The sequence below is a fragment of the Artibeus jamaicensis genome, unplaced genomic scaffold (assembly GCF_021234435.1).
Source record: "Artibeus jamaicensis isolate MK-2021 breed Jamaican fruit bat unplaced genomic scaffold, CSHL_Jam_final scaffold_537, whole genome shotgun sequence".
NCBI classification, from domain to species: Eukaryota; Metazoa; Chordata; class Mammalia; order Chiroptera; family Phyllostomidae; genus Artibeus; species Artibeus jamaicensis.
This window is the reverse complement of record NW_026522047.1, coordinates 604,247-628,544: the sequence shown is the minus strand read 5'-3', so window position 1 is coordinate 628,544 and position 24,298 is coordinate 604,247. Positions and strand designations below refer to the sequence as shown.

At 68.5% G+C, this 24,298-nt stretch overlaps 2 protein-coding genes across 4 annotated transcripts; both read right to left on the bottom strand.

Annotated features, from left to right (window-relative positions):
• Positions 1–14,399: 14,399 nt before the first annotated feature.
• On the bottom strand, positions 14,400–15,424 carry INS (insulin). Its single transcript, XM_037156349.2, has 3 exons — positions 15,397–15,424; positions 15,054–15,257; positions 14,400–14,585 (listed from the first exon to the last, which is right to left on the bottom strand). Exons 2-3 carry the CDS (start codon positions 15,238–15,240, stop codon positions 14,440–14,442), a joined length of 333 nt encoding a protein of 110 aa, XP_037012244.1. The 5' UTR covers positions 15,241–15,257; positions 15,397–15,424; the 3' UTR covers positions 14,400–14,439.
• A 1,795-nt stretch (positions 15,425–17,219) lies between these two features.
• Positions 17,220–23,887, bottom strand: TH (tyrosine hydroxylase). 3 transcript variants are annotated; one of them, XM_037156341.2, is made up of 13 exons: positions 23,785–23,887; positions 22,268–22,483; positions 21,284–21,458; positions 20,928–21,016; positions 20,671–20,738; positions 20,368–20,418; positions 19,885–20,030; positions 19,649–19,784; positions 19,491–19,560; positions 18,992–19,048; positions 18,689–18,784; positions 18,355–18,488; positions 17,220–17,621 (listed from the first exon to the last, which is right to left on the bottom strand). In XM_037156341.2, exons 1-13 carry the CDS (start codon positions 23,872–23,874, stop codon positions 17,462–17,464), a joined length of 1,488 nt encoding a protein of 495 aa, XP_037012236.2. In that variant the 5' UTR covers positions 23,875–23,887; the 3' UTR covers positions 17,220–17,461. The 3 variants fall into 3 exon arrangements, with proteins under 3 accessions (XP_037012236.2, XP_053514502.1, XP_053514503.1); XM_053658527.1 differs by having other exon boundaries at positions 18,737–18,784; XM_053658528.1 differs by having other exon boundaries at positions 17,515–17,621; positions 18,737–18,768.
• Positions 23,888–24,298: the final 411 nt, after the last annotated feature.

Sequence of the window (24,298 nt, the reverse complement as noted above, 5' to 3'; positions counted from 1 at the left end):
GGAGAGGCAGCTGGTAGGCGCTGGCCCATGCCTGGGGTTTCGTTGGCCTGAGGGCATTTTCCAGCGCCTGCACATTTTCATCTGGGGGGCCGTGGAAAATTTACCTAAATTTAGGGGGACTCAGGGAAAGGGTCCATTAAGTCAGGGGGCCCATAAATTAATGTTCAGAAAGAGCTCCATCATTTTGTGGAGGAAAAAAATCTCAGTTTCCTGTGCAGGGCTGGGGACAGGCCCTCGATGTGAGGCCCCAGGCACATAATGTGGAACCTGGGGGTCCAGGGAAGCTGCCCAGAGTCCTCAGGAGAGTCGGCTCCGTGTCTGACTTTCGGGGGGAGGATGAAGTGTTCCTGGGTCATTGGCCTGAGAAGCAGTGCCCACAGCGAGCTGTGTGGGGGACCCAGGAAATGTTGCTTAAATTCGGGGTGACCCAGTGGGGAGCTTGGGTGCATTGGAGCCCCAGTCATCGTCACCTTTTGGCGCCCCAAGTGTAACACTGGGTGTGGGGGCGCGGGGGGCAGCGCCTCATGTTAAGGGGGCCCAGCCGCCCCGAGCACCGGCGGTCAGGGAGAGAGGCCCATGAGGACGGGGACTGCCAGTCAGCGTCTGAATTTTAGAAAATCCGGGTTCTTGTCGGTCAACAGTGGGACCGAGGGGGGTTCAAACACTCGACGTGTTGTGAGGCAGAGAAGATATCTAGAACGTTCGGTGATTGGGGACATGCCCAGGGGCCTGGGAAGCAAGCACAGGTTGGCTGTGAGTGCAGAGCACAGCTTGGGGGGGGGGACTGGGGGACCCCCGGGAGGTTCCGGCACCCTGCCTAGCCCACGGCCACCGCTGAGCGCATCCACTCTCGGGGCCTGGGGGACAGGGTCCCCGTGGGAAGGCCCCTGCGTGTCCATGAAGCTGGCAGAGCCCCAGAAAGGGGGCCCCAGGTCCGCTCGGCCGGCAGGAGAGAGCACTGGGGAGTCTGGGGCAGCAGGCGTCGCCCGCCCTCCGAGTTTGGGGGGACTCGGCTGCCAGAAAGCAGGCTGTTCAGGGTTCACAAAGGGGGTTGGTGTGTTTGGGGGACTTCCCAAAGCCGGGTGGACACCAGGAGGGCGACCCGGAGGTGTTCCGGGTGGGCTGTTTAGAGTGTTGTGGGGGAAGCGGGGGGACCTAGGAGTCTGTGTGAGATTTAGGGAGCCCAGGTTGGGGCCAGTAATTCTGTGGAACCCTGCAGATGCTGCCCCAAGCTCTGGCAGCCCCCCGTGGGAGGGTCACGGCAGGGCCAGGGAGACCTTGTTGTTCATGCCCCACACTGTAGGGATGCAGAAAAGGTGCCTCTTGTTTTGGGACGCACACCTAAGTGCCAGGAAAGCCCTGTCCAGCTTCCGGGGGAGCCAGGCAAGCCGCCTGCAGCCCGCCGTTCCTGTTGAGACCAGGGGGCGCGGACGGGTGGGGCGCGCCTCCGCGGGACCCCGACTGCGTGTAGAACGGTTCAGCCGGCCGGCGCCTGGGAGGAATCGCCCGTTTGCTTGGAAGCCTCGGGCCGCCCGAGTCAGTCTGGGGAGGACAGTGGCGGCTTCAGAGGTTTTGAGGTCCTGGAAATTAATGTCCAAGAAAACTCGTGTGACTTGGGAAAACGCTGACTGTGTGTGTGTGTTGGGGGTGGGGGGACCTGGGAATAAAGCTGTAACCTGAAGGATCACGGGGGGGGGGGGAAATCCTGCCGGAGTTTGGGGGGAGCAGGGAAGTCTCTGGGTAGGTTACTACCCCCGACACCGGTCTGCGTTTTAGAGGCCGGGCTGGGGGTGGGGGTGTCGGGGAAGCGGCGCCGCTGGGGACTCGACGCGCCAGGACTCGAGGAACGCGCGCACCCTCCCCGGGACGCGGCGCCGGCGGGGAGCGCGGGGCCCCCGGGGCGCGCGCCTGGGGCAATATTGCCACTGGTTCTTTTGCCTTCTCGCCACCGGGAGTTTTCTGTGGCGGAGGCTCAGCGGGCGTCGGGGTGGGAGGGGAAACCCGAGAGCCTCGAGGCAGCAACAGAGGCGCAGGTTCCGGGCGCCCCGCGGCGCCCCGCGGCGCCCCGGTCCCCGCGCGGCCGCCTCCGAGGAGGTCCGCGGGCTCCCCGCCACCTTGCCCCACGTGCTCCCTCGCTGCGAGCCTAGGCGAAGCCGCGACCCGGACGCCGCCGCGGGCAGGCTCGTCCCCGGCTCGGCTTGGGGGCCAGGGAGCACCCCCGGCGGCCACCCCGGCCGCCCCCGCGCTCCTTGAGCGCGCCGAGGTCTTGCAGAGTGCCGAAACGGCAGCGAAACCAGTTCTGTCTGGGTAGCGCAAGACATGAGAGGAAATGGGGACGAAGGGGAGAAGGTGGGGACGGGGGGGGGGGCAGGACTGCGCGGCCGTGGGGTGCCAGGTGCGTTCTTTCGGTTTCTGAGAATTTCCCCCCGCGGCCTCCCTACCGCCCTGGGAATGGAGGTGGGCAGGGAAGGCCAGCGCTGGACCCACCACTGGACCCACAGGTCCAGGGACACTGTTAGCAAGAACAGGGGTACCCCTCAGAACTGGGCAGTGTTGGGGGGTGTGGCAGTGACCCCAGGGGGAACCCCGGGAGAGAAGCTGCCAGAGAGAAGGTGCTGCCCCCCCCAGGGTGGGGGTGTGCAGCAAAATGCGGGGAGGGCCTGGAAGCCAGGACAGAGGGCAGGGGGCACCTGGTTCCCCACAGTCCCCCCACCGCACAGGGCCCCCCGCGAGAAGGGGTGGCTGGAAGCCTGGCACTGGGAAGACAGCGGTTAATGCGGCAGGACAGGTGTGGGGGCTGCACGAGGCAGCCTTTCCCGGCGGCTCGCCAGCACCAGAAGGCCGCCCCCCCACCCCCGTGAAAAAGAGCCTGTTTTCTGCCCAGAGCCCCGGCATGTGGGGAATGCTCCCCCTCGAATTCCAGCCTGCACCCGTCACCCTGGGTCCCATTCCCGGAACATCTGGCCTGTCCCCCTCCCCCAAGACAGCCCCCTCCCCATCTGCCCCAGGCCCAGGGCCTGCAGCGGGAAGGGAGGGCGGGGAGCCTCCAGCAGACACCTTGCTCCCCACTCCAAGGCGACGTGCAGATTTTGGGGTGCAAAGCATTCGAATCGTGCCTGTCTGTGGGCCCGGGGCACTGAGGGCCCAGAGCAGATTGCTAGTCCTGGCCGAGCGTGGCTGCTCAGACGGACAAGCCCAGGGCTCCCGGCCCTGCTCTGGGTCCCCCACTGTCCTTCCTGCTGGTCCGCTTCCCAGGCTGGGGGCCGGCAGCCGCTGGGGCAAAAGCCCCGTTAGGCTGCTGGTTTTACTCCCGGTCGGGAGGCCTGGAGGGCAGGCACATCAGCGGTCCCTTCACCACCCCCCTGCTTTCTGCCCCCACAGGCACTCGCCTTGGAGAAGCCTCTGCCTGCTGCCTGGAGACATGCCCGGACCTTGCAGGTAGGAAGGTGGAGGCCACCCTGGGGTGCCAGGCTGAGCCATCGGGGCAGGGGCGGGGGGCCCACGCTCTTCCTCCCCCGCGGGGCTGCCCAAGAACCCTCGCCTTATTTAGTCAAAAGTGTGGCCGAAGGGGCAGGCGTGCCAGAGCAGATCCGGGTTACCCTAGGGCTGGACAAGGGCACAGGCCACCCCCAGCCAGCACTAGCAGTCCCAGGCTCCCCGACTTCCGGCCCCCCACAGCAGAGAGCCCCGCTAGCAACCGCGGCACCTTGTGGACCTGGGGTCTCCGGCTCAGAGCTCAGCCCCCAGCGCCGGCCTCCTCGCGCCCTTCCTTCCCCGGCACCGGGCAGCACTCGCCTTCCCTCTGGAGCCGCAAACCCAGGTTCGAAGAGAGGAATCACCCTGCAGGGTCCGATCCGGACTCACCCCGGCCTTCCCGGCGCCCTCCAGTCCGCCTGCCCTGCAGTCTGACTCTCGCACTCCCAGGCTTCCTCCCGGCTCTGGCTCCGACCGGGCCGCTCCCCCTCCCTGGGCCCAAGCCCAGCGTTTGCAAACCCGGCTCCATCTCCGAGGGTCCCTGAGCGCCCCTCCCTCACCCCCCGCTCAGGGCTCGGACTGTGCACTCGGCTCTGGCAATGAAGCATGTGCTGGGGTCAGCCCCCACTGGAAGCAGGGGACAGGCGCCCGAGCCAGGGCAACCACCGGGACGGTGGGCCGACTGGACGACGGCACAGCCACCAGAGGCCCAGGCTCCCCCGGGCACTAAACCAAAAGTAGGTCAGGGTCAGGGCAGGGGGGACAGGCGCGGGCCCGGGGAGGCAGCCGTGCGACCCAGGCACGGCCCTGTTGTGCCCGTGGATTTGGTGTCTGAACGAAAGACGCCTGGAAAAGAACGTTCTGGGGCTTTTCTCTGGGCTGGGCAAACGGGCCGGAGGGGGTCGTTCACCGGGTGGTTCTGCCCCCGCTGCTTTCTGGGTCGGGCACGAGGTCGCAGACCCACGGCGCTCCCCGCCACCAGCACCTGGTCGTGAGCTCTGCCCCGCCCCCGCCCCTGCCTGCTCCAGAAGAGCCGGAGGGGCTCTGGGTGCAGGCCCCGCAGCCCCCAGCCCAGGGCTGCCTCAGTGCCCCTGCCGAGCCCTGGGGCCTCCGACTGCTCCCTGACACACTCGTCCCCTCCCCTCCTCAGCCGGCCTCCCCCATTCCATCCTCACAGTGCCCCTGCCTCTCCCCGCAGCCTTTTGCCAGGACCGCCTGTGGAGGACTCCGTGGCCAGCCCAACAGCAGGGACCCTGCTCTGCCCACACCTGAGCCCCCCAGGGAGCGGCGCCTGCAAAGCCACCCGGACCCCCGCACGCCAGCCCTGTGACTCTAAACACGTCCCCAGCCTCCAGGGGCCTCAGCTCCTTGTAAAGGGGGGACGGCTCTCCGACAGCCTGGGCGTCCGGGAGCGCTGAAGAACCACGTCTGACCCCACGGAAAGGGTCTGGGGACACTCACCTCTGTGGGGCCGGGGCTGGCCGCTGGCCTCAATCAGTTCTGAGCGCGTGAGGTCCGCCTGGGCCACAGGCTGCAGCAGCCGGCCTCAGGGCTGGGCTGGCGGGCCGCTCGGGCCTGCCTCTGCCTGGACCTCCGCTTGGGCCGGGGGGCCGGGGGGGCCTGGGGCTGCACCGGCTGAGTTGCAGGGTCCTGGGGCTGGGGACTGGGGTCCACTTCCTCCTCCAGGGCCTCAGTGGTGACTCTTCGTCCTCTGGGAAGACATGACCGTGACATCTTTTAAAATAAGTGCCCCCCAAGCCAGAGCCCTGGGCCCCACCACTCCCCTGGCCGATGGGTGGGGGGGAGGCCTGCGGGCCCCCTTGTCGGGGTTCGGGTGGTGGCTCCCTGGCCTGTCACTGGCTGCACAGCCCTCCCTTGGCCGTGCCAGGACCGGAGAGGCGGCCTCACCTCGAGCTGGGCTGCCCGGCCATCAGGCCCCAGAAGACGCCTGCGAAGGATGGAAGGGCACTGCGCGGTCCCGGGTGGGGGCTGCACACAGGCCTGAGGAGGGGGCGGGTCACAGCCCAGCGCAGAACCCCGCCCTCGACTCCCCCACGGTCCTGCCGTGGGTGGAAGTGAGGAGGGGCCGGGGCCCAAACAGGACGTGGCTCTGCACCGGAAGGTGGGCTTATCGAGGGGAACGAGCTTGCTGTCCACCAGCCCCACCCTGGACAGACAGGACAGTGGCCCGAGGGGGGAGACTTTGCCCGCCCTCAGCCCTGAGGGCACTGGACCCCTCGTCAGGCAGGGAGAAGCTTCACGTTAAGCCCTGAGTGTCAGGGACGCTGCTCCTCGGCCGTGCTGTCCCCAGGGCCTGGTAGGCCTCGGCATAGTTGTGGAGTGCCAGGGGGCGGGGGGCTTGACTTTTTAAGTGGAATATAAAAAACTGCGTCAACATCCCCGGGCCTCTGGCCCCTCTACACTGTGTCCTGTGTCTTGGGGGATGGGGCAGGGGAGGGTGCAGCCGGGGAGAAATCCCTGCCTTTCACACTCGCCACGACAGCTGCGGCCCGGGCCCGGAAGAGCAGCCCTGCGCCCATATCGCCCACAGATCAGTGGAGGGAAACCGATTTTCCTCACCAAAGCCTCTGGCTCTGGGCAGCCCCCGTGGCTGAGGCCCGGCCACCTGTCTCTCCCGCTCCCCCCACCCAGCCCTGCTGCAGAAGCAGAGGCCCCACAGGCCCCAAGCCCCTTCCCCCCACCACGCGGACGCCCAGAAATGCTGCTGCAAGCGGGAGGGGGCCCGGTTACCTGTGCTCTAGTCGCTGCGTGGTCCCCGAGGCCCCCGGGCGGTGGATGAAGAGGACCGGGGAGTCACCGGCGCCCCAAGCTCCCTGCTGAAACTCCCTGGCCGGTGATCCGCTGGCCGGGCCAATATCAGCAGTCGCCGCCAGAGCAGAGGGTGCTCCGGCTGAGGCGCCGGGAGCCTTGCGCCAGGTGGCCGAGGAGGAGGAGGGGGAGGAGGGGGACGAGGCTGAGGCTGTGGAGACCGTGGGGGGCGGTTTTAGAGAGTGCATGACACTGGGGCCCTCACGGGGGGGGGGGGGCGACCACCACCGAGCGGGACCCCTGCCCACGGGCCGGCTGAAACTGTGCCCAGTCCCTCACCTCCTCGTCCCCTCCACGCTGTTCCTCTGGCCCCTCCAAATTTGGGTAGCTCTGCACCCACTTGGGGGTGCCGGGGCTTCTGGGGCAGCTGGCTCCGGCGAGGCCCCGCACTTGGGCAGTGCGAGGGGGGTGCGGGGAGGCTGGGCCCGCCCCAAACGTGCAGAAGGGGCCAGTGGGCCTGCGCACGTGCCAAAGCTCTCCAGCCAGCTTGCAGGCAGGGCTGGGGGGGCGGGGGGCGGGGCTTCACGAGGTGGCCACTTGGCGGCCACTTGGCGGCTACTTGACACCCTGGAATGTGGGTGGGCTCGGCACGGGTAAAATGGGGGAGGGGCCCACAGGGGAAGGAGCAAATTTAAGGCTTGGTCACAAGAGTCACCCTGCAGGTGGTCCCCACTCCGCTGCAGCATAGTGGGGGTCCTGTCTCTTGTCTTCCAGAGGCAGGGGCCCACCTGGGAGCCATCTCCCTCCCCCCACCCCGTCCCCATGGCCCCCACACTTATAGGTGCTAGGCACCCAGGGTACCCCACCAAGGGGCAGGGAGCCAGGGGGGCAGCAGCAGTGTCCAGCTCACAGTCACTCCCAGGGCGGGGGGTGGACAGGTTCACAGCCTTTGGGGCCTGGGCAGAGCTTCCAGTGAAGGCACAAGGCCCAGAGATCTCACTGTGGGGGGGGGGCGGTCAATGAATGTGCCGCCTGATTGGACTAAATCTCACTGGGAATTGAAGCCCTGTCCCCGAGCCCACAGGGAAAATGGGGGCCGAGCAAAGACACATGGAGAGGTGAAGACATACACACTTCATATCCCCCCCCCCCCCGCCGCTCCTGCCTTAGCTGGTGGAAGGGGCCCTCAGTGGGAACTTGGGGCTCTCGGGGGATGGCAGTCAGCCTTGAGGGGGACTCAGCTTGGGGGTGGTGTGCCAAGCAGGCCCACAGCGATGCTGGGAGGAGGGCGAGGGGAGGGGTGCTGCCCTGAGCCCTGTGGGAGGGGGGGTTCTGGGGCCCAGGGTGGGAGTCAGCGTGCAGCTGCCCCTCTCACCCCTGCAGGCTGTGGCTCTGCTTCGGGCGCTGCGGCCTGTGGGCTGCAGGGTCAGTGCTGTCCCCTGGTGCCGGCTGCAAGATGCCCGGACATTTCAAGGAGCTGGGGCCAGGTCCTGGGACTCCTGGGGCAGGTGGGGCTGGGGAGGGTGAAGGGCTGACCCCAGGCCAGAGGAGAGAGTGGCAGGAGAGGCCCCCCGAGAGGCAGGGTCCCCACTCGGAGAAGGGGGGCAGCTGAGGGGCAGAAGGGAAGTGGCCCTGGACTCGGGGGCCTTCCCACTCCCAACAGTCTTGAATCAGTTCTGCAGTGATCTGCTCCCCCCAAAGTCTCCTGCCAACAGGGGGCTCTTCCATTCTATCCAGCCTTCCTTGCACACGCCCCAAGTGTTTGAGCAAGGGGAGGGGCGGGGTGGGGAGGGACCCCCACTCCAGGATGAAGCGGATGAAGCCGTGGTGCCGCTGAGGCAGAACTAGAGGTACCGTGGCAGGCAGCACCCCTCAGCCCTGCCTGCATTCGGGGGCCTGTGACCTGCGGAGGGTCTGGGGTCATGAAGGGACAAAAAGGGGTGACTTTGGAGTGCAGGAGCCAGGGATGCCTCATTACCTCACTGTGTCTGCGGCCTTGGAAGGAAGGGACCATCGCCTCCTGAGGGTCTAGCTGGGTTAGAGAGTCGGGGGACCCCCAAACCCCCGCCACTCGGTTTCCTCCACTTGGCTGCTTAAGCGGCCTCATGCTGACACCTGGCGGTCGATTCTGGGATTGCAACGGCACACCCCGAAGGTCTCGGGTGCGGGTGTTCTGGGCACCCTAGACAGGGGGGTGGGGGGTGCAAACCAGCCACGTTTCTCCCCACAAATGTGGGGGGGCCTGCAGTGTCAGGGTACGGGGGGTTCTGCACCTTTGCACTCAGATCTGAGGCTCTGGTCTGCTCCCATCCAGGCTCTCCGCAGCGGGCAGTGGACGCCCAAGGGAAAATTTCCACCGACCCCCCAGGGGGGGTGGGTGACAAGGTGGGCCCCCAAAGCCAACAGTTACACCTGGGTCACCTTCCTGAAGCTTCCGTTGTGCTCTGAGACTTACAGAGAGCTGTATACGTTTTTTATAAGAATATAATCAGATATGTTCCTCAGAGGCAGGATGTTGGGGTCTCCCCCTAGGCAGGCAGGGACCCCCAGACTGCAAGGGTGGGAGGGGTTTTGCTCTGGGCACTGCTTCCCCCCCCCCCCGCAAGGCTTCCAAATATGGCCCGAGCCTGACACCCTGTGGCCACCTGCAGAAGTGCAGCCACAGCCTCAGAAAGAATCAACATTGCCTTAAGAGTTTCACCTGGGCCATTCGACCAAACCTGGGGGGTTGAGAGGCGAGGTGACGCGGCACCCCATCCTGAGAACCCTGCTCTGTCAGGGAACATAGGGCTCTGCTGCCTTCAGTGAGCAACTGACGGGCCAGGGAGAGGGCACCCGGGCAGCACCTGGCCTCAGACCTGGCAGGGCACCCTGGGGCCCTGCTGTGGGGACCTCGGGGCCCTGCGGCAGATGGGGCACAGGAGTGGGTCCCAGGAGGCCTGGAGGCTGGCCCAGGCCAGGCCGGTGCACCCCGGGGCCTCTTCATCCCTATGAGCCCAGGGGTCCGTCGTGCAGGGCCCGGGGGGCCACACCTCAAGGCCAGGCGTGGAGGAGATGCTCACTGGCCTTCCCCCTGGTGTTGCTCCCCCAGGCGGACCTGCCCCGGCTGCTCTCTGCTGGGCTGCGTGGAGATGCCACCCAGCCGAGGGCTGTGCCCAGGACAGATGGCCACAGAGACCCTCCACCTCCAGCAGCTTTCACAGGCAAGCTGCCCCCAAGGGGGCTCTGAGGGTGGACAAGGGATGACAGGCTGGTGTTTGGGGAGCTGCCCAGCCCTCCCCTGCAGGGCCTCTTCGCTGGCCTGGCTCTCTGGGGCCTTCCACCTCTTCCACCTGTTCCATGTGGTAAGCCCCCTCTCACCCAGCCCTGGCCGCCTCCCCCGGGGAGCTGGTCACCAGGGACACTGTTGCTTTACCTGCAGCTTCCTTTGGCCTGCAACTCTCAAGGCAGAGCCAGACCCAGGCCCACGGGGCTGTCCCCGAGGCATCCAGGCCCACCGAGGGAGCCACTTGCCAGAGACACAAGGGAGAAGCCCCAGAGTGCAGCCGGGTGCCCCGAGGCCATGGCCGACCGGCGGCTTGCCCCGGCCCTCACCTACATGCCCAGCCCACAGGGGGCAAGCTCCATGCAGGGACGGGGGCGGGGGTAAAGCTCGAGACTGCCCGAGTGCCCCACTTGGGGAGGAGCTATGTGTGGGGCGGGGAGGCAGCTGGAACCAGAGTCCCAGGCTCTGGGAGGGGCACGCCCTCCATGTCCATCAGCATGGATGAGGATACTGAGGCACACGGCCATGTGTGGCAGAGCCCGGAGATGCCCCGGCCTGCCTGGCCCACCGGCTGCCCCCCTCCACTCCTCGCACCGGTGTGGGGGCCCTAATGCTGAGGATGTGCCTGGAGATGAGGGACCCCCAGGAAGGAGCCCCTTGTGTCCCAAACTTAGCCTATTCCCTCTTTTCTGGCTCGGTGGGACCCATGCCCAGCCATGGGGGAGGGTCTGGGGGACCATGGCTCCAGGGAGGGGAGAGAGGGCTAGAACCGTAGCTGAACCCTGGGCTGAGTTTGTGCCCTGAACACTGACAGCCCCACCTGGACTCTTGTTCAAGGTCAAGGCAGCTGCGTGGGAACACCTCCTCCAGGAAGCCCCCCAGGCTGCCTGTCCCATCTGGCCTCCTGCTCTGCTCTGACCACAGCTGGAGCTGAGGTAGGGGCGCGCAGCCCTCCCCTCTTCCGTTTGTGGCCTCTCTGTCCCCTCCTTCCCCACAGATGACCAGGGTTTTTGGGAGGCACGGGTGACCGGCGGGCAGCAGGACGAACCCACTCCGCCGGCCTCGAGGGAAGAGATACATGTGCAGCCCACCCTCATCAGCACCCGGGACAGACTGGGCGTATCGGTCCTGAGAAGAGAGCTGGGGAGGGGCCGGGGCAGCCGGGGCAGCCGGGGCAGCCGGGACTGTAGGTTCACGGCCACAGCTTCAGCCCGGGGGGTCTGGGTTTGCCCTCTCCCCGTCCTGTTCTTGCCCACATGCGGACGGACCCATAGCCCGAAGCCTGAGGCCGGAGCAGCAAGGGCCCGTCCGAGGACCGGGAGGCGGCCGTGCTGGGGGAGGCCGGTTCTGAAGCCGGACAGAGTTGGAAGAACAAACACTTTGGGTCGCAGCGGGACAACCCCGAGCCGGCAGGTTGCAGGGCACCGGCTGTTTTCCAAAAACACAGATGGGCTGTGAGGGGCTGGAACGAGGCTCCCTCTCTGATAGGTCAGCAGCCCGGTGCACGTGGGCCGGGGCCTCGGGTGTGGGGACTGACCCCAAGCCCAGCTTCCGGGGGCAGCCTCAGAGGCCCATCCGTGGGTAGGGGGTAGAGTCCCCCAAAGGCGAGGGGGGGCTGCAGACGGGGAGCCTGGGCAGGGCGGGTGCAGCCTGAGGCAGAAGGTGAGCTGAGGACCGGAGGGCGTGGGGGGCCCTGCGGGGGTCCCTCCACTGTGAGGCCCCTGCCTGGTGGTTCCTGTGCAGCAGCCAGAAGCAACAGTGCCTGCAGGGCCGGGGGCGGGCTGCCCCCCACCCTGCTCGCTGCCTCCACAGTTCCTGGGCACCCTCCACATTCTTTCTGGAACTGACCCCTCACTGCTCCGCACTGGGCGGGGAGGCGGGCATGGGGAGGACATGGGAAAGAGCTGACCCCGACCCAGCACGACCCCTGCCTGAGGTCTCCTGTCCCCAGAGCCCCACCTCCCGTGAGCCTTCTGGCTCCAGGGGCTGAGAGGGCCGCCTGGCCTGACAGTGACAACCACCCGCCAGCGCCAGTCTCGGTTTCCCGGGGCCCAGAGACCCCCAGCCCAGGCTCCGGCAGGGCCTCCTGCTGCCTCGGCTGCTCGGCTCTCATGTGGGGAGTTGGGGGAGGTCGCCCCGAGGGACTTGCCACGTCTCTGATTCTGGGCACCTGGGGTCCCACTCTCACTGGGGACTTTCCCAGGATGTCGGGGACCCAGCCCCTCTGTCCAGCCCCCCCCTCCACAGGACACCCAGGCCCGTGACTGTGGGGCCTGAGACCGAACATGCAGCCTCCTTCCTGACCCGCCAGGCCTCCAGACGGCCCCCTGGGCACCCCGGGGTGGGGGGCCCTGCAGGTAGGCAGCTGACCCTGCAGAGAGGACAGCCCCCCATAGCCAGGGATGTGCCCCAAACGTGGGGCTCTGGCACCCTCTGCTGGTCATTCCTGTGAAAGGCCGCTCTGCCCACCTTGCTCAGCATGGACCTAGCAAAACGGCCTGTCCTGGGGGCCTGGTCCGCCCTGAGCCCGGGGAGAATTCCTCAGGACAGAGGCACAGGTGCCCCTTCACAGCCTCACTGGACACAGGTGCCAGCCAGGGCTCAGCCTGGGCTCGGCCAGGGGGCCTTTTCCAGCAGCTCTGCTTCCTGGCCCCCCTCCCTCTCCCCAGGCGGCCCCCACTGGGCACTGGGCCCTCAAGGGCAGGGCCCCCGCCCAGCATCCCTGCACCCCGTCTGGTGCCCCTCAGGCCTGGAGACCTGTGAGGACGGTAAATATTTACTGCCAGCAGGAGGGGGCAAGCACTGCCCCTTGGCCGGGCGGAGGTGCCGGCTCACCCGCGCCAGGAGCAGACGGCTGGGGAGAGGCCTGGGGGCGGCGCCCCTGGCCGGGCGTCCCTGGGCTGTGAGCACCAGAGGGACAGGCGTCCCGGCCTGGCTTCAGGGTCCCCACTAGGAACACGGGGGCAACGGCAGGCAGCACGCCGTGCGGTCCCCTGGGAGGTCCGAGCCTCTCGTGAGGGGGCAGGGGACCAACCGTGTCAGAGGACTTTGGGGGCAGCTGCTCCTCTGCCCCCCACACCAGGGTGGCGCACAGGGCTGGACGCAGTTGAGCCCACTGCCGGTGCCAAAGGCAGGCAGGGCCTGAGGGCCCGGGAGGACCGTCCTCCCAGTTCCCAGGAGGGGCGGAGCGTGGCCTGGACCAACGGTGGGGCCACAGCCCCTGGGCCTGGCTTCCATGGGGTGACTGGGGGGCTCCGAGAAGTTGGGCATCTGGGGTTCAGAGCCCAGGGTCAGACTCCGCAGCCAGGGTCTCATCCGTGCTGGGAGCATGGGGGTCCCACCTGTCACCCCATGACCGAGATTCCTGGGTGGGCTGTCCTCCCCACCCAGGCCACTCAGGCCAGGAGTCCATCCAGCTGGCATGGCCCCCATGCCCCTGGGCCCCCTCCTCAGAGTGTGCTGGCCCCTGAGCTCCGGACCACTCCCCAGGGTCTCCAGGCCAGCAGGGCCAGCGGCCACCTGGGGGGCAGCCTTCCCACCAGCCTGCTTCCCACCCCAGCTGCTCCAGGCCTGGCCACCCACCAACTCACACACCTCAACTCCTGCAGGGCGCCCCCGCCTCTGCCGGGGCTAATGGGGCACCTGGCTGCCCCCGTGAGCAGTCTCAGATGATCCCACCACCTCCTCCTCCTCCTCCTCCTCTGGGTCCCAAATCTGCGTCCACCCATCTGCTCAGTCCTGGCCCCCGCTCCTGGGGTGGGGCTAGCTGGGGGCCTGAGGCACCCCCTTTTGGGGTGGGCAGGGGCGACCTGGGACAGAGCTCAGGGCTGCAGGGAGGGTGCACAGCTGGGCCCCCTGCGGGAGGCTGGGGTGGTCCTCGGCAGCGGGGCCCAGGCCTGGGTGGGGCCTCAGGAGCCGTGCAGATTGGTTTGGCCCAGGGGGCCGTCAGGCTGGCCTTGGGGGTCCGGGTCACCCGCTGACCTCCCAGCCCACAGCCAGCCAGGCGGTCCCCAGAGCGCCTTGTGGGGCCACCCTGGGCTGCAGTGGGTGCCCAGGAGGGGTCAGGACCCCAAGGACATGCACCTGGAGGGCACATGCCCAGGCCCCGAAGGGGCTTCTGCGGGGGCCGCCTGTGCGGAGCATAGCGATGCGGCTTCGTGGTCAGAGGAGAGGGCCCGGGCACTGTTTTCCGGGGGACACAGCCAGGATGTCCCACTCGCCGGGTCCCAGGCCCCTGCCCAGAGTCAGTGGCAGTCTGTCTGGCTCGGGGATTCTGTCTGGCCGCTCCGGAGTCCCCCACTGGGCCCAGAGGGCTCCTCTGACTGGGTCTGGGCTGGGTGTCTGGTGGCCCCAGGCCCACCCAGCACTGGGTGCCTTGTGCCTTTGTGCCTTTCTCTGTCCCCTGCCCCTAGCCTCCTACCCCCACCCCAGGCCCTTTCCTCAGAGAGGCAGGCCTCCGTCAGGAACAGCCCTGCAGGGAGACCTCTGGGGCGAGCTGGGAGGGAAGCTCCCGGGGGCCTCTGAGCTGAGAGTGTCGCCTCCCAGTCGGCCCCCACCCCCAGCCTCCCAGGGACCCCCACAACCCTTCTCTGTCCCGTCCTGAAGCAGCCAGGGGGCCCTGAGTCCTCCTACTGACCTGGGGCAGGGAACCGTGGGCAGCTGACAGGAGCTGGCCTCCTGGGGGACCCCGCCACGTGCCCACGGGCACCCGGCAAGCCTGGAGGAAGCTTGGAAGGACCGGCGGGTGGGCCGCACCCCACCCCACCCTGGCACACCTGGCCCCCCAGCCTTGCCGTGGCCACAGGACAGAGACAATAATCGCACCAGCGCTGGTTGAGGGTTTATTGGGTCTCGGGGACGCGGGGACACGGGGACGTGGGGATGCGGGGCAGGTGCGGGGCAGGTGCGGGGCAGGTGCGGGGCAGCCGCCGCTAGTTGCAGTAGTTCTCCAGCTGGTAGAGGGAGCAGATGCTGGTGCAGCACTGGTCCACGATGCCGCGCTTCTGCAGGGCCCGCTCCAGGGCCAGGGGCTGCAGGCCGCCCGCACCCGGGCCCCCGCCCAGCTCCACCTCCCCGGCTGCGGGAGAGACGGGCGCAGTCAGGGCCCAGAGCAGGGCCGTCGCCCCGCCCCGGGTCGGGTCACCCTGTTATCGGGCCCTGGGGTGGTGCCTTCCACTGAGGGGACCTGAGCAGGTGCCCCTGGTGCCTGCCACGGACCCGCCCCCCCATCCTGGCCTCCTCGGAGCCTGCCCCAGCTCCTGGGCTCCACGGGCATTTGGGCGTGAGGGTGGGGCACCCCCATCGGCCCCCAGGTCTCCCCAAGACAGCCGGCACCCAGAGGTGGGGAGGAGCGGACGGGGCAGTTGTGCGAGGGGCCGGGTGCCGATGGCGGATGGGGCAGTGGACGAGCCCACCGCTGGGCGGCATCCGGCCTCTGCCCCCACTGACCAGTAAGCTGGCCACTTGTAGGGTGTGACCGAGGGAGCGTCGCTGCCATTTTAAACTCCCTCCCGAGGCACCGGGCAGGGGCCGGGCGGCTGCTCACCCTGCGGGTCCTGGGCCTCGCGGCGGGCCTTGGGCGTGTAGAAAAAGCCCCGCTCCCCGCACACCAGGTACAGCGCCTCCACCAGGTGGGAGCCGCACAGGTGCTGGTTGACGAAGGCCTGGGAGGGGGCGGGCGCCCAGAGGGCCAGCAGGGTCAGCAGTGGCAAGAGGCGCGTCCACAGGGCCATGGCGGGGCGTCGACCACCTGGGAACAAGTGGGGCTGAGGCCAGTGAGGGGCACGCGGCCGGCGTTGGCCCCCAAGTGCCCTAAGGGAAGAGCCCAGACACCCGGGACCCCAGCAGGGCGGCCCCCACCCAGGCTGACTCGCAGTCCCCTGACTGACCTGCTTGCTTCGGCCTCTGAATGTCTCCGGTCCGGGAGGGCTGGGGGCTGCTGGGCCAGGCCAGCTTTATAGTCCGGCCGCCTGGCCCATCAGAGCCCCGGGGGGTGGCAGATGGCTGAGGGGGGACAGGGGTGGGGGGCTGAGGCTGCAATTTCTGGATCATTTGCCTGATGCCGGGTCTGCAGGAGCCTCTCCTTGGGCCTTGGACGTCAGCAGCTCTTGGGGCCCCGGGGCTCATTAGAATCGTAATGAGGGGCCTGATGGCCCTGTGCCCCACTCGGCAGGGGGCAAACAGCTCCCCAGGAGCTGGGGCAAGGTTCCACATTAGTTCAGGGAGCAGGGGGTGAGAGGAGGGGCTCTTCCTGCCCCAGGCCCGGATCCCTGCCCTCCGACCCCGGTCCACCCTCAAGGACCCCTGGACGGTCTAGGCTATGGGTGTGGGAGAGGGAGGGACAGGGAGGGACAGCTCTCTGTTTGCCGCTGGTCCCCACCCTGCCCGGCGTGGCCCCCAGCTCTGCAGGGAGGCTGACCTTGGGGACCAGCGGCCCTGAGACCAGCAGAGGACCCCGTGTCTCAGCCTCAGTGTGGGGGCAGCCGCTCCCCTTCCGCGTTGTGGACCCAGGATTCCGTGGACCGGGCCCGGCCCCGTCCCACCCAGGCGCCCTCGCGGCTCCTGCACCTCCTGCTGGAGTCCCTGCCATCTCCCTGTGCCGACCCCTTCAGGCCTGGCCCCGCAACCCCATCGTCCCGCTCGGCGATCCCCTGGGCTGAGCCCCTGCGCTGCCCCTCAGCCCCTCCAAACAGGCAGAAAAGGGAGGCCCACCCGCCCCGAAACCTGCCTCTTGCTGCCTCCTGCCCTCTGGGCGGCAGGCAGCGCAAGGGCCCAGCCCTGCCTTCCAGGGACCACGCTGGCCCGGGGCCTGTCAGAGAGGGCAGCAGGGCAGGTGAAGGACAGAGCCCGGGGTCGGTGGGGCCGGAGGGAGGTGAGGCCAGCCACCGGCCACGCCCCTCCCTCGGTTTCTATGGGCTCCCAGCCCAAATTCGGGCCTCGCAGGGCTGAAGGGTCAGGCACCGAGGCAGAGCTGAGGAAGGACCGACCCCCAGGGTGGGCTGGGGGAGGAGGATCTGCCCAGGAGGGACTTGACGGCTGAGCGGGGGTTCTCCAGGCCTGACACCCTGAGCGGTCAGAGCCAGGGCTCTGCAGCGTCACTGGGGCAGCGGGGGGCTGGGGCAAGGCCCGGCGGGGGTCTGGCATGTCCCCACGCCGCGGGAAGGAAGGGGCCCGGCAGCCCCGGGCTGCTCCTAGAGGGGGCAGGGGCCTAGATGGAGGGGCAGGTCGGGCCCCTCGAGGGACCTTGCAGGCCAGAGCCTGGAACCCAGACCGCCACCGCCTTGCTGGAGGGACGGAGGCCCAGAGGTCACCTGGGAGCCAGCTCCCATTTGGGGAGCTCCTAGGCCCTGCTCGGGTGGGGTGCGGTGCAGGGGTCAGAGGCTGCTGCACCCCACCTGCTCTCACAGACTGGACCCCGGGAACCTGACCTCCTCCGTGTGGACCGTGGTGGCCCTGCCCCCAACGCCCACCCCCCATGGGGCTCGCGTGGGCCCTGCCCTGACTTTGCGCCACCACAGAGACGGACCTCCCAGCCCGAACCCCCTCTGCCCTCTGCAGTTGCAGGGGGCAGGCCTGAGAGCCCGCGAGGGTGATGCTGCCCGGTAAGGCCTCGCAGGAGGACAGGGCGGAGGAGCGACCTCTGAGCAAGGCTGGGAGGGCCCACGGGCCTGGGCTTGGGGGGCGCGTGGCGTGGACACCAGACAGGCAGGCATGGGGCCTCTTTCTTTATTAGGGTTGCAAAGGGGCAGCACACAGCATCGCGGGGGACACGGGACGAGGGCACTGGCGGTCGGAGCTAAGGAGGGCAGCGGGGTCACGAGGTGCTCTCTGCAGGGAGGGCCTCTGGCAAGCACTTGGGGAGCTGTGACCCAGTCCCCCACAGGGGCCAGGGAGGCCAGGAAGGGCCGAGAGACCGAAGGCCAGCCCCCCGGACTCCAGGGTCTGCCGCTGGACTCAGCCGATGGCGTTCAGTGCGTGGCCGAGGACCTGCAGCTCGTCCTGGACGCCCTCCAGGGAGCGCCGGACCGCTTGGGGACTGTCCAGCACGTCGATGGCCAGCGTGTACGGGTCAAACTTCACAGAGAAGGGACGCTGAATGCGCGAGGCGTAGCTCCTGGGGACGGGCCGTCAAGGGCCTTTGGTCACCTGGTGGGGACTCGGGGAGCCTCTGGGGGCGGGGGGCAGGGAGGGGCTGAGGCAGCCTGGGGCGGGGTCTGTAGCTTCCAATACACCCCACCCCTCCCTGCTCCTCCCCAGGGCCCAGCTCAGCCAGACCCCCTCCTTCAGGAAGCCTTCCCTGACCACATGCCCTGGACAGTCCAGTTCTGTCTCCATCCTTAAGCTTTTGTTTGGGACCCAACCCTCCCCTGGCCCTGCTCCGGGGTGCACAGCCTGTGGGCCTCAGTTTCCCCTGGCACAGCAACAGCTTGGCCCTTCCCCGGGACAAAGAGGCGGGGCATGTCAGGCTCTGCCCAACCCCCACTGCACCCCAGCCCCCTGCCCTGGGAATTGCTCACTCCCTCGGGCGCCCATCCCCGGACTCCCTACCCCTTTTCTCCACCCCAGGCCCTGGCCTCAGCCACTCCGGAGGCAGGAGCTGGGAGGGGCCCCACAGACCCTTCTCACAAAAGGCAGACTCTGCCACTGTGAAGCCTGGCCTTGACCTGGCCATCAGCCTGCCAGGTCTCCCCGCCCCGGAACTTTCGGGGTGCTGCCGTGGCGGGGCATCACCACTGAGACGTCTGCGGTGTCTGCCTCTGGAACCAGGCCCACAGGCCCGGCCTGCCCACCTGGCCGGCCCAGTCTCAGGGCACCGGGGGTGGTCGCAGCCCGGGGGGCTGGCCCACCTGAGCTTGTCCTTGGCGTCGCTGAAGCTCTCGGACACAAAGTAGACGGACTGGTAGGTCTGGTCCTGGTACGGCTGCAGGGCCGCGGCCTCGGGGTCGAAGGGCCGGGTCTCGGGCTCCTCCGACAGGGAGTGCTGGCGGGAGGGCGCAGGTCGCAGGGCCCGGCTCCCCAGCACCCCTGGGGATCGACTGTGGGTGGCTGGCGGCCCCCCCCCCCGGGTCCACCGCCCTGGGCCTGGGCAGTGCGCGCAGGGAGGGGCTGAGACAAGCTTTCCTGGCCCTGCTGAGGGGGCTGCCCTTCCCCAGGGGCCCGACAGGCGCTGCGGGGGCTCACCAGCAGCTCCCCGTAGGAGGACAGCAGCCCGGCCCCGTAGGCTTTCACCTGCCCATCCTGCTTGCACAGCCCGAACTCCACTGTGAACCAGTACAGCTGCGGGGAGACGCGGGCTGGAGGGCGGCTGCCCCCCACTGCCCCTGCCCTCCTGCCCCCTACCCGGCCCCAGGACGCCGCCCACCCAGGCAGCAAGGCCAGGCTCCCGGCGGTCACAGCGTGAGGGTCAGACTCCCTGCACAGAAGCAGAGCCCTCAGCCCAGACGGAAGGGCCCACCCACAGGCACCGCCGGGGAAGAAACCTACTGTGGACAGCTTCTCAATCTCCTCGTCCGAGGCCCCCAAGGATGCTAGGCCGATGTCCTTTGGAGGGAGGAGGAGGCTGACGGAGGAGGGGCTCCCCCGCCATTGCCCGGGGAACCTGCGTAAGCTGAGGGCACTGGGATGTCCTCAGCCCCAGAGGGCCCTGGACTCAGGTGGGCCGGAGCCCTTGGATGGCTCTGTGCTGTTCCTCGGGGAACCAGCAGGGGGCAGCCCAGGTTGCAGGAACCCACCCCAGCCGTCCCCTGGCTGCAGGGCCCTGGCTCACACTTGGCGAAGGGTACTTGCTTGTTTGTCTGTATGGGGTGGTCTTCCCGCTGGGGGCGGAGCCCACCCACGGGCTCCAGCAGGCATAGGCCAGCCAAGGGAGACTCAGGCACGGTGCCGGGGTTGGGGGAGCGAAGCTCCGGGTGGCCCCAGCCCTAGGCCGGGCCCACAGCCCCTCGGCTGACCCAGGTCCTGGCCGGAGGCCCCGAGGACACACCTGGGAGAACTGAGCAAAGGTCCGGTCGGCCAGCATGGGCACGTGTCCCAGAAGCTCGTGGCAGCAGTCCCTGTGGGGGGAGGGAGAAGGAGGTGCACCGGGGTGGGGGCGCCTGGCCCCCTGCCCCCCGACCCCACACGCGGGCAGGCCGCACTCACGGCTCGGGGGAGTGCATGGGCGAGGAGGGGTGCCGGATGTACTGGGTGCACTGGAACACGCGGAACGCCAGGCTGGCCAGGAAGTCCCGGGCGGACAGCAGACCGGCCACGGGCCGCAGCTGGAAGCCGGTCCGCTCTGCACGGGCCAGGCAGGCGGTCAGGGCCTCAGGAGGGGCACCAGGGGGCGGGCCGTGCCCGGGCCTGCCCCGCCTGGACCCGCCCTCGGGGGTGCGCACCCTTCAGGAAGCGGGAGACGTCTTCCAGCTGGGGGATGTTGTCCTCGCGGTACCCGCTGCAGCGCTCCAGCAACCCGAAGGCCTCCAGGTACTCCCGGCAGGCGTGGGTGGCGTACAGCCCCTTCAGGGTGGTGTACACCTCCCTCCTGCTCGGGCGGGTGGGGCCGGGTGCTCAGCCCTCGCAGAGCCACCCATGGGCCCCACCTCCGCCCCTGGAGCCCTCGGCCATCGGGAGGACACTTGCCCGTAGTTTGGGGGCCACCAGGGCCCAGAGGCAGGGCTGGGGGGCCCTCAGTTCCTTGGATGACCCACCCGAGGGCGGTGCCCTGCCTCCCAGGCTGATGTTTGGGGCCTCGGGAGGAGCCCCTCTGCTGGCCTCTGTCTGCCCTGCCGGATGCCTCTGCCCAGGAGCACGGGACTGCGGGGTGCAGCGAGGCCCCCTTGTCCTCCCCAGCCTGCCCCAGCTGCAGCGTGGGGTCTCACCAGGTGGCGATCTCCTCCGCGGTGTACTCCACACGGGGAATAGGGTCACCGCTGCGGAGGGGCAGCAGTCTGTCAGGGCCCCTCCGGGGCAGCGTCAGGGTGGGCGGGGAGGGCCAGGTGGGGCTGAACCTCTGGCCACCAGGTAGCTTCTGGTTAGCCTCACTGCACCTCGATAATCTTGGGACCCCGAGTCACAGGGTGACGGCAGGGACAGTGGAGGTGGCAGGGACGTTGACAAAGGCGCCCCCCACCCCAGATCAGGTCTGGCCCCGGGGCCGAGGCCCCCAGCAGTGTCGTCCTTACTGCTTGTGCTGAAAGGCGATCTCAGCGATCTGCCTGCGGCGCTGGCGGTACACCTGGTCGGAGAAGCCCTGGTGGCAGAGTGGACGCACCTCAGGAAGCGCCCCCATGGCCCTCCCCCGCCCCTCGGCCCAGGCGTGACCATGTCTGGGCAGGAGCTGCTGGGGGCCGGCACCCCCTCTGGGGTCAGCCCGGGGGCCATACCCACCACCCAGCCACCAGGGCAGGGGCCTCGTGGCCTTGGAGAGGCACCAGCTCACCGGGTGGTCCAAGTCCAGGTCCGGGTCAAACTTGGTGACCAGGTGGTGGCACTTGTCCAGCTCGGAGACTTTCCTTGGGAACCAGAGGACTGCACAGCGGGTGGGCCCAGTGAGTGTCCAGCTGCGGGCAGAGCTCAGCCCACCCTGGCAGTGGCCTTCCCTGGCCAGCCCACGGGAGGGGGCCCCAGATGGTGACAGACTGAGGTGCGCAGGCCAGGACACAGAGGTGGGGGACGGGAGGGCAGAACCAGCAGGGACGGAGTCCCTGACCATGCCACCCGGTCACTGCAGGGGGTCCCCTTCCCTGTCCCCTCCCCCATGCTCTGGGGTCACAGGGCAGCTCTCAGGACAGACACCTTTACTCTCCCCGGCGCCACGCACGTCCTCCGCCACCCGGCGCAGGGAGCTGAGCAGGGCGGGCAGGTCGGCGCTGGGCACCTCACAGCGTGTGAAGTACTCCAGGTGCGGGACCCCTGCCCTCGGCCTCAGGGCAGGCCGGGTCTCCAGGTGCAGGATTTGGGCTTCGAAAGTCTTAAGGAAGAAAAGCAGGGAGAGGAAGGGAGAGGTGGAGAGATGGGCAGACGGGGGTGGGGGTGGGGGGAAGCACCCTGGGTCGCCTGCCCTGCCCTGCTGGATGGGCACCCGGCTCTCCAGGCTGAGACCAGCCCCCCGGCCTGGGCAGGGAGCGGGGTTCTGCCACGTGTGTCCGCCAGCTGCCCCCTGTTCTGGGCAGTGCTGTCTGGTCCCACGGCCATACTCAGACAGCCTGACTTCCTGGCCACTGGTCAGAAGGTCCCGCCGGCCACAGCCAGGGTTGGGGTGGGCCCTGCACCCCCCTGTGGTGAGGCCAGGAGGCTCAGACTCCTGCTGAGTGACACTGAGCCCGGGGGCTGGCAGGCAGGGTCCACTCCTCTCTCCTCTGCCAGCGCTGGTCACCCAGCAACGAGGGTGCTGGGGCTCCGTGGCCCTCGGGCCACGCAGCCCCCACAGAGCTTGGAAGTGGAGTCTGGCTGTAATGTCACTTGGGAGCCGGTGCCGACGGCTGGCTGCCCTGTGTCCAGGGCTGCCAGTGCAACCACCGCCACGGCGCCCATTGGGGGCCGGCGGGCAGGGCAGCCCAGCCCTGACGGCCCTGCTGGGGGCCACAACCACCCACCCACCCAAGCAGCTGGGACGCTTCAGCGGGTTCCTGAGAACCTGGGCAGTGTGACAGGGGCTGTCGGGGCCCCCAGGACTCCTAGGACCCTCTCCTCTTGTGGCCCTCAGTGGCCTGGGCGGAGCCCTCAGTCCTGCCCACCCTGGCCCCCCAGGGGCCCACAGTGGGCCCCGGACTCCCTCACCTCGAACACCTTCAGGGCCCGGGAGAGCGGAGTGGTCTTGGCGCCCCGAAGGGTGAAGAGCAGACTCAGCTGGGCCTGCCCATCTCTCTCCACCCAGGCACCAGCCCCCAGAGCCTCCCCGGGCTCTGAGGCCGCCGCCGCCGCCGCCTCTGCCTTCTCTCGCTCCTTGCGCGCGTCCTCGATGAGACTCTGTCTCCGCCCAATGAAGCGCGGGGACTGTGGGGACAGGGCAGCCCAGCTCTCCCGGGTCCTGAGCCTCTGACCTGCCAGCCCAGCTGTGCAGCCTGCTGTGTACCCCGGGGGGGGGGTACCGGCTGGCGGGGCAGAACCCCAGTCCAGGTCTCCCGGCGCCATGAGGGGTGGGGCGGGGGGGCACCCATGGCACCGAGATGCTGTGTCGCCTGGCCCTAACTGAATTAGGCGGCAGGAAGCAGTGACTCAGGAGCTGCATCTGCCGCCCCTCGGCCCCCAGATGGACAGTAGGGTGGGGGACATTGAGCGTGGCGTCTGGCTGCTGGGCAGGGCGCCGCCCCACCTGGAGCACGTCCCTCCACGGAGCTGCCCATAGCAGTGACCCCTCCTCATGGCCCCTCACAGCCCTTCCTCCCACAGGGACACCTGGCCACACTTCCCCTCCCCTGGGACTCGCGGGCCCTTGTCCACACCCTGTCCCTGAGACTGTCAGCCCCTGGGGTCAGTGTGTCTGGCCCCCCGTACTCAGAGCCCCCCAGGCCTGGACAAAGGAGGAGCTGCATGGGGTGGGGCTCATCCCTTGGAGCTGAACTTCCAAGAAGGTTCTGGTGGGCTCAGGTGTGGAACACGGGGGAGGGCGCAGGGGCCCCCTCTCTGAGGCCCCACTCGGCCTCGGGGGTATGGACCAAGCCAGGACCCCGGGCCTCCACGCAGGACTCAGCTAAGAATGTTCCCATGAATTAGATTTCTGGAACTCAAACCGTGTTTTCACTGAAGGTCTAAAAGCAAAAACCCATTTTAAACGTGCAGGGAGCTGGTTATTCTGGGGCCCCTGAGAATGAACTGAGGACCCCCCCTTCCAGGCCCAGGAGCACCTCCCCCCATCCAGTCTCATGGCGGGGCTGGCGGAGGGCATCTGCCTGGTGCACACCCCGGGACTCTGGGCTCCTGGGCGCAAGGGGCTGGGGATGTCCCGGGGGTCGGAAGGCCCAGGGCTGCAGGGCAAGGGGCTGGGGGACACGGGTGCCTGGCAGGCAGGGTCACCCAGGGCCCAGGCCTCCCTTCGGCTCAGGCTGGGAGACCCCAGGGGCTGGCACCCCCACCGTGAGCTGTGCTGCTGCCTGGGCCACCCTCACGCACGTGCCGGGCCCAGACAGGCCACTTGCCCAGAGTCACGCAGCCCACCAGCAGCCTGGACGGAGGAGGGGCCCCGGCCAGGACCCCACACCCAGCCTGTGTCCAAGTCACCCTCGTGGACCCTGAGCCTGGGGGCACCCCGGGCTTCTGGCAGGTCCCGGCCAGCAGCCACCAGCCTGCCCTCTTACCATGATGGCCTCGGCCTGCTTGGCGTCCAGCTCGGAGACGGCCCTGCGGAAGCCCTTGGCCTGCGGCGTGGCGGCGCCAGAAGTGGGCATGATGCCGGCGAGGTCTGGGGCCCTGGGCTCTGTCCGCAGCCCTCAGCCAGGCGGCCTCTTATAGGCTGAGCTGACGTCAGAGCCCCCCCGGGTCCCCCAGCTCCCACCTCCCACCTCCCTCACATGCCGCTCCTGCCTGCTGCCGCCTGAGGGAGGCGGGGTGGGCTCGGGCGCCCGAGACTGTCCCATTAAATCTAATTGCTTCCACGGTCACCAGCCCCCGGGGCAGGGGCGGCCTGGCCCTGCTGTGAGTCATCTCTGCTCCCTGGGGTGGGCGTGCTCTGGGGCTGGGGACAGTTGGAGCTCCCCTAGCCCCACCAGGTGGGGTGGCTGGAGGGGACGCAGGGAGGTGCCACGCCAGGACCCCGCTGCGGGGAACCTGGAAGCCAGAGGAGTGACCCAGGCTCCCACCTCAATGGAGAGA

Excerpts from the sequence above, each read along its gene's own strand:
- TH (XM_037156341.2), bottom strand. The coding sequence starts at position 23,874 with ATGCCCACTTCTGGCGCCGCCACGCCGCAGGCCAAGGGCTTCCGCAGG. Across the intron at positions 21,459-22,267 it reads GGGCCCTGAAGGTGTTCGAG|ACTTTCGAAGCCCAAATCCT; the intron begins GTGAGGGAGTCC and ends TTCTTCCTTAAG. Across the intron at positions 20,419-20,670 it reads ATCGCCTTTCAGCACAAGCA|CGGTGACCCTATTCCCCGTG; the intron begins GTAAGGACGACA and ends GCCCCTCCGCAG.
- INS (XM_037156349.2), bottom strand. The coding sequence starts at position 15,240 with ATGGCCCTGTGGACGCGCCTCTTGCCACTGCTGACCCTGCTGGCCCTC. Across the intron at positions 14,586-15,053 it reads CGAGGCCCAGGACCCGCAGG|CCGGGGAGGTGGAGCTGGGC; the intron begins GTGAGCAGCCGC and ends TCTCTCCCGCAG.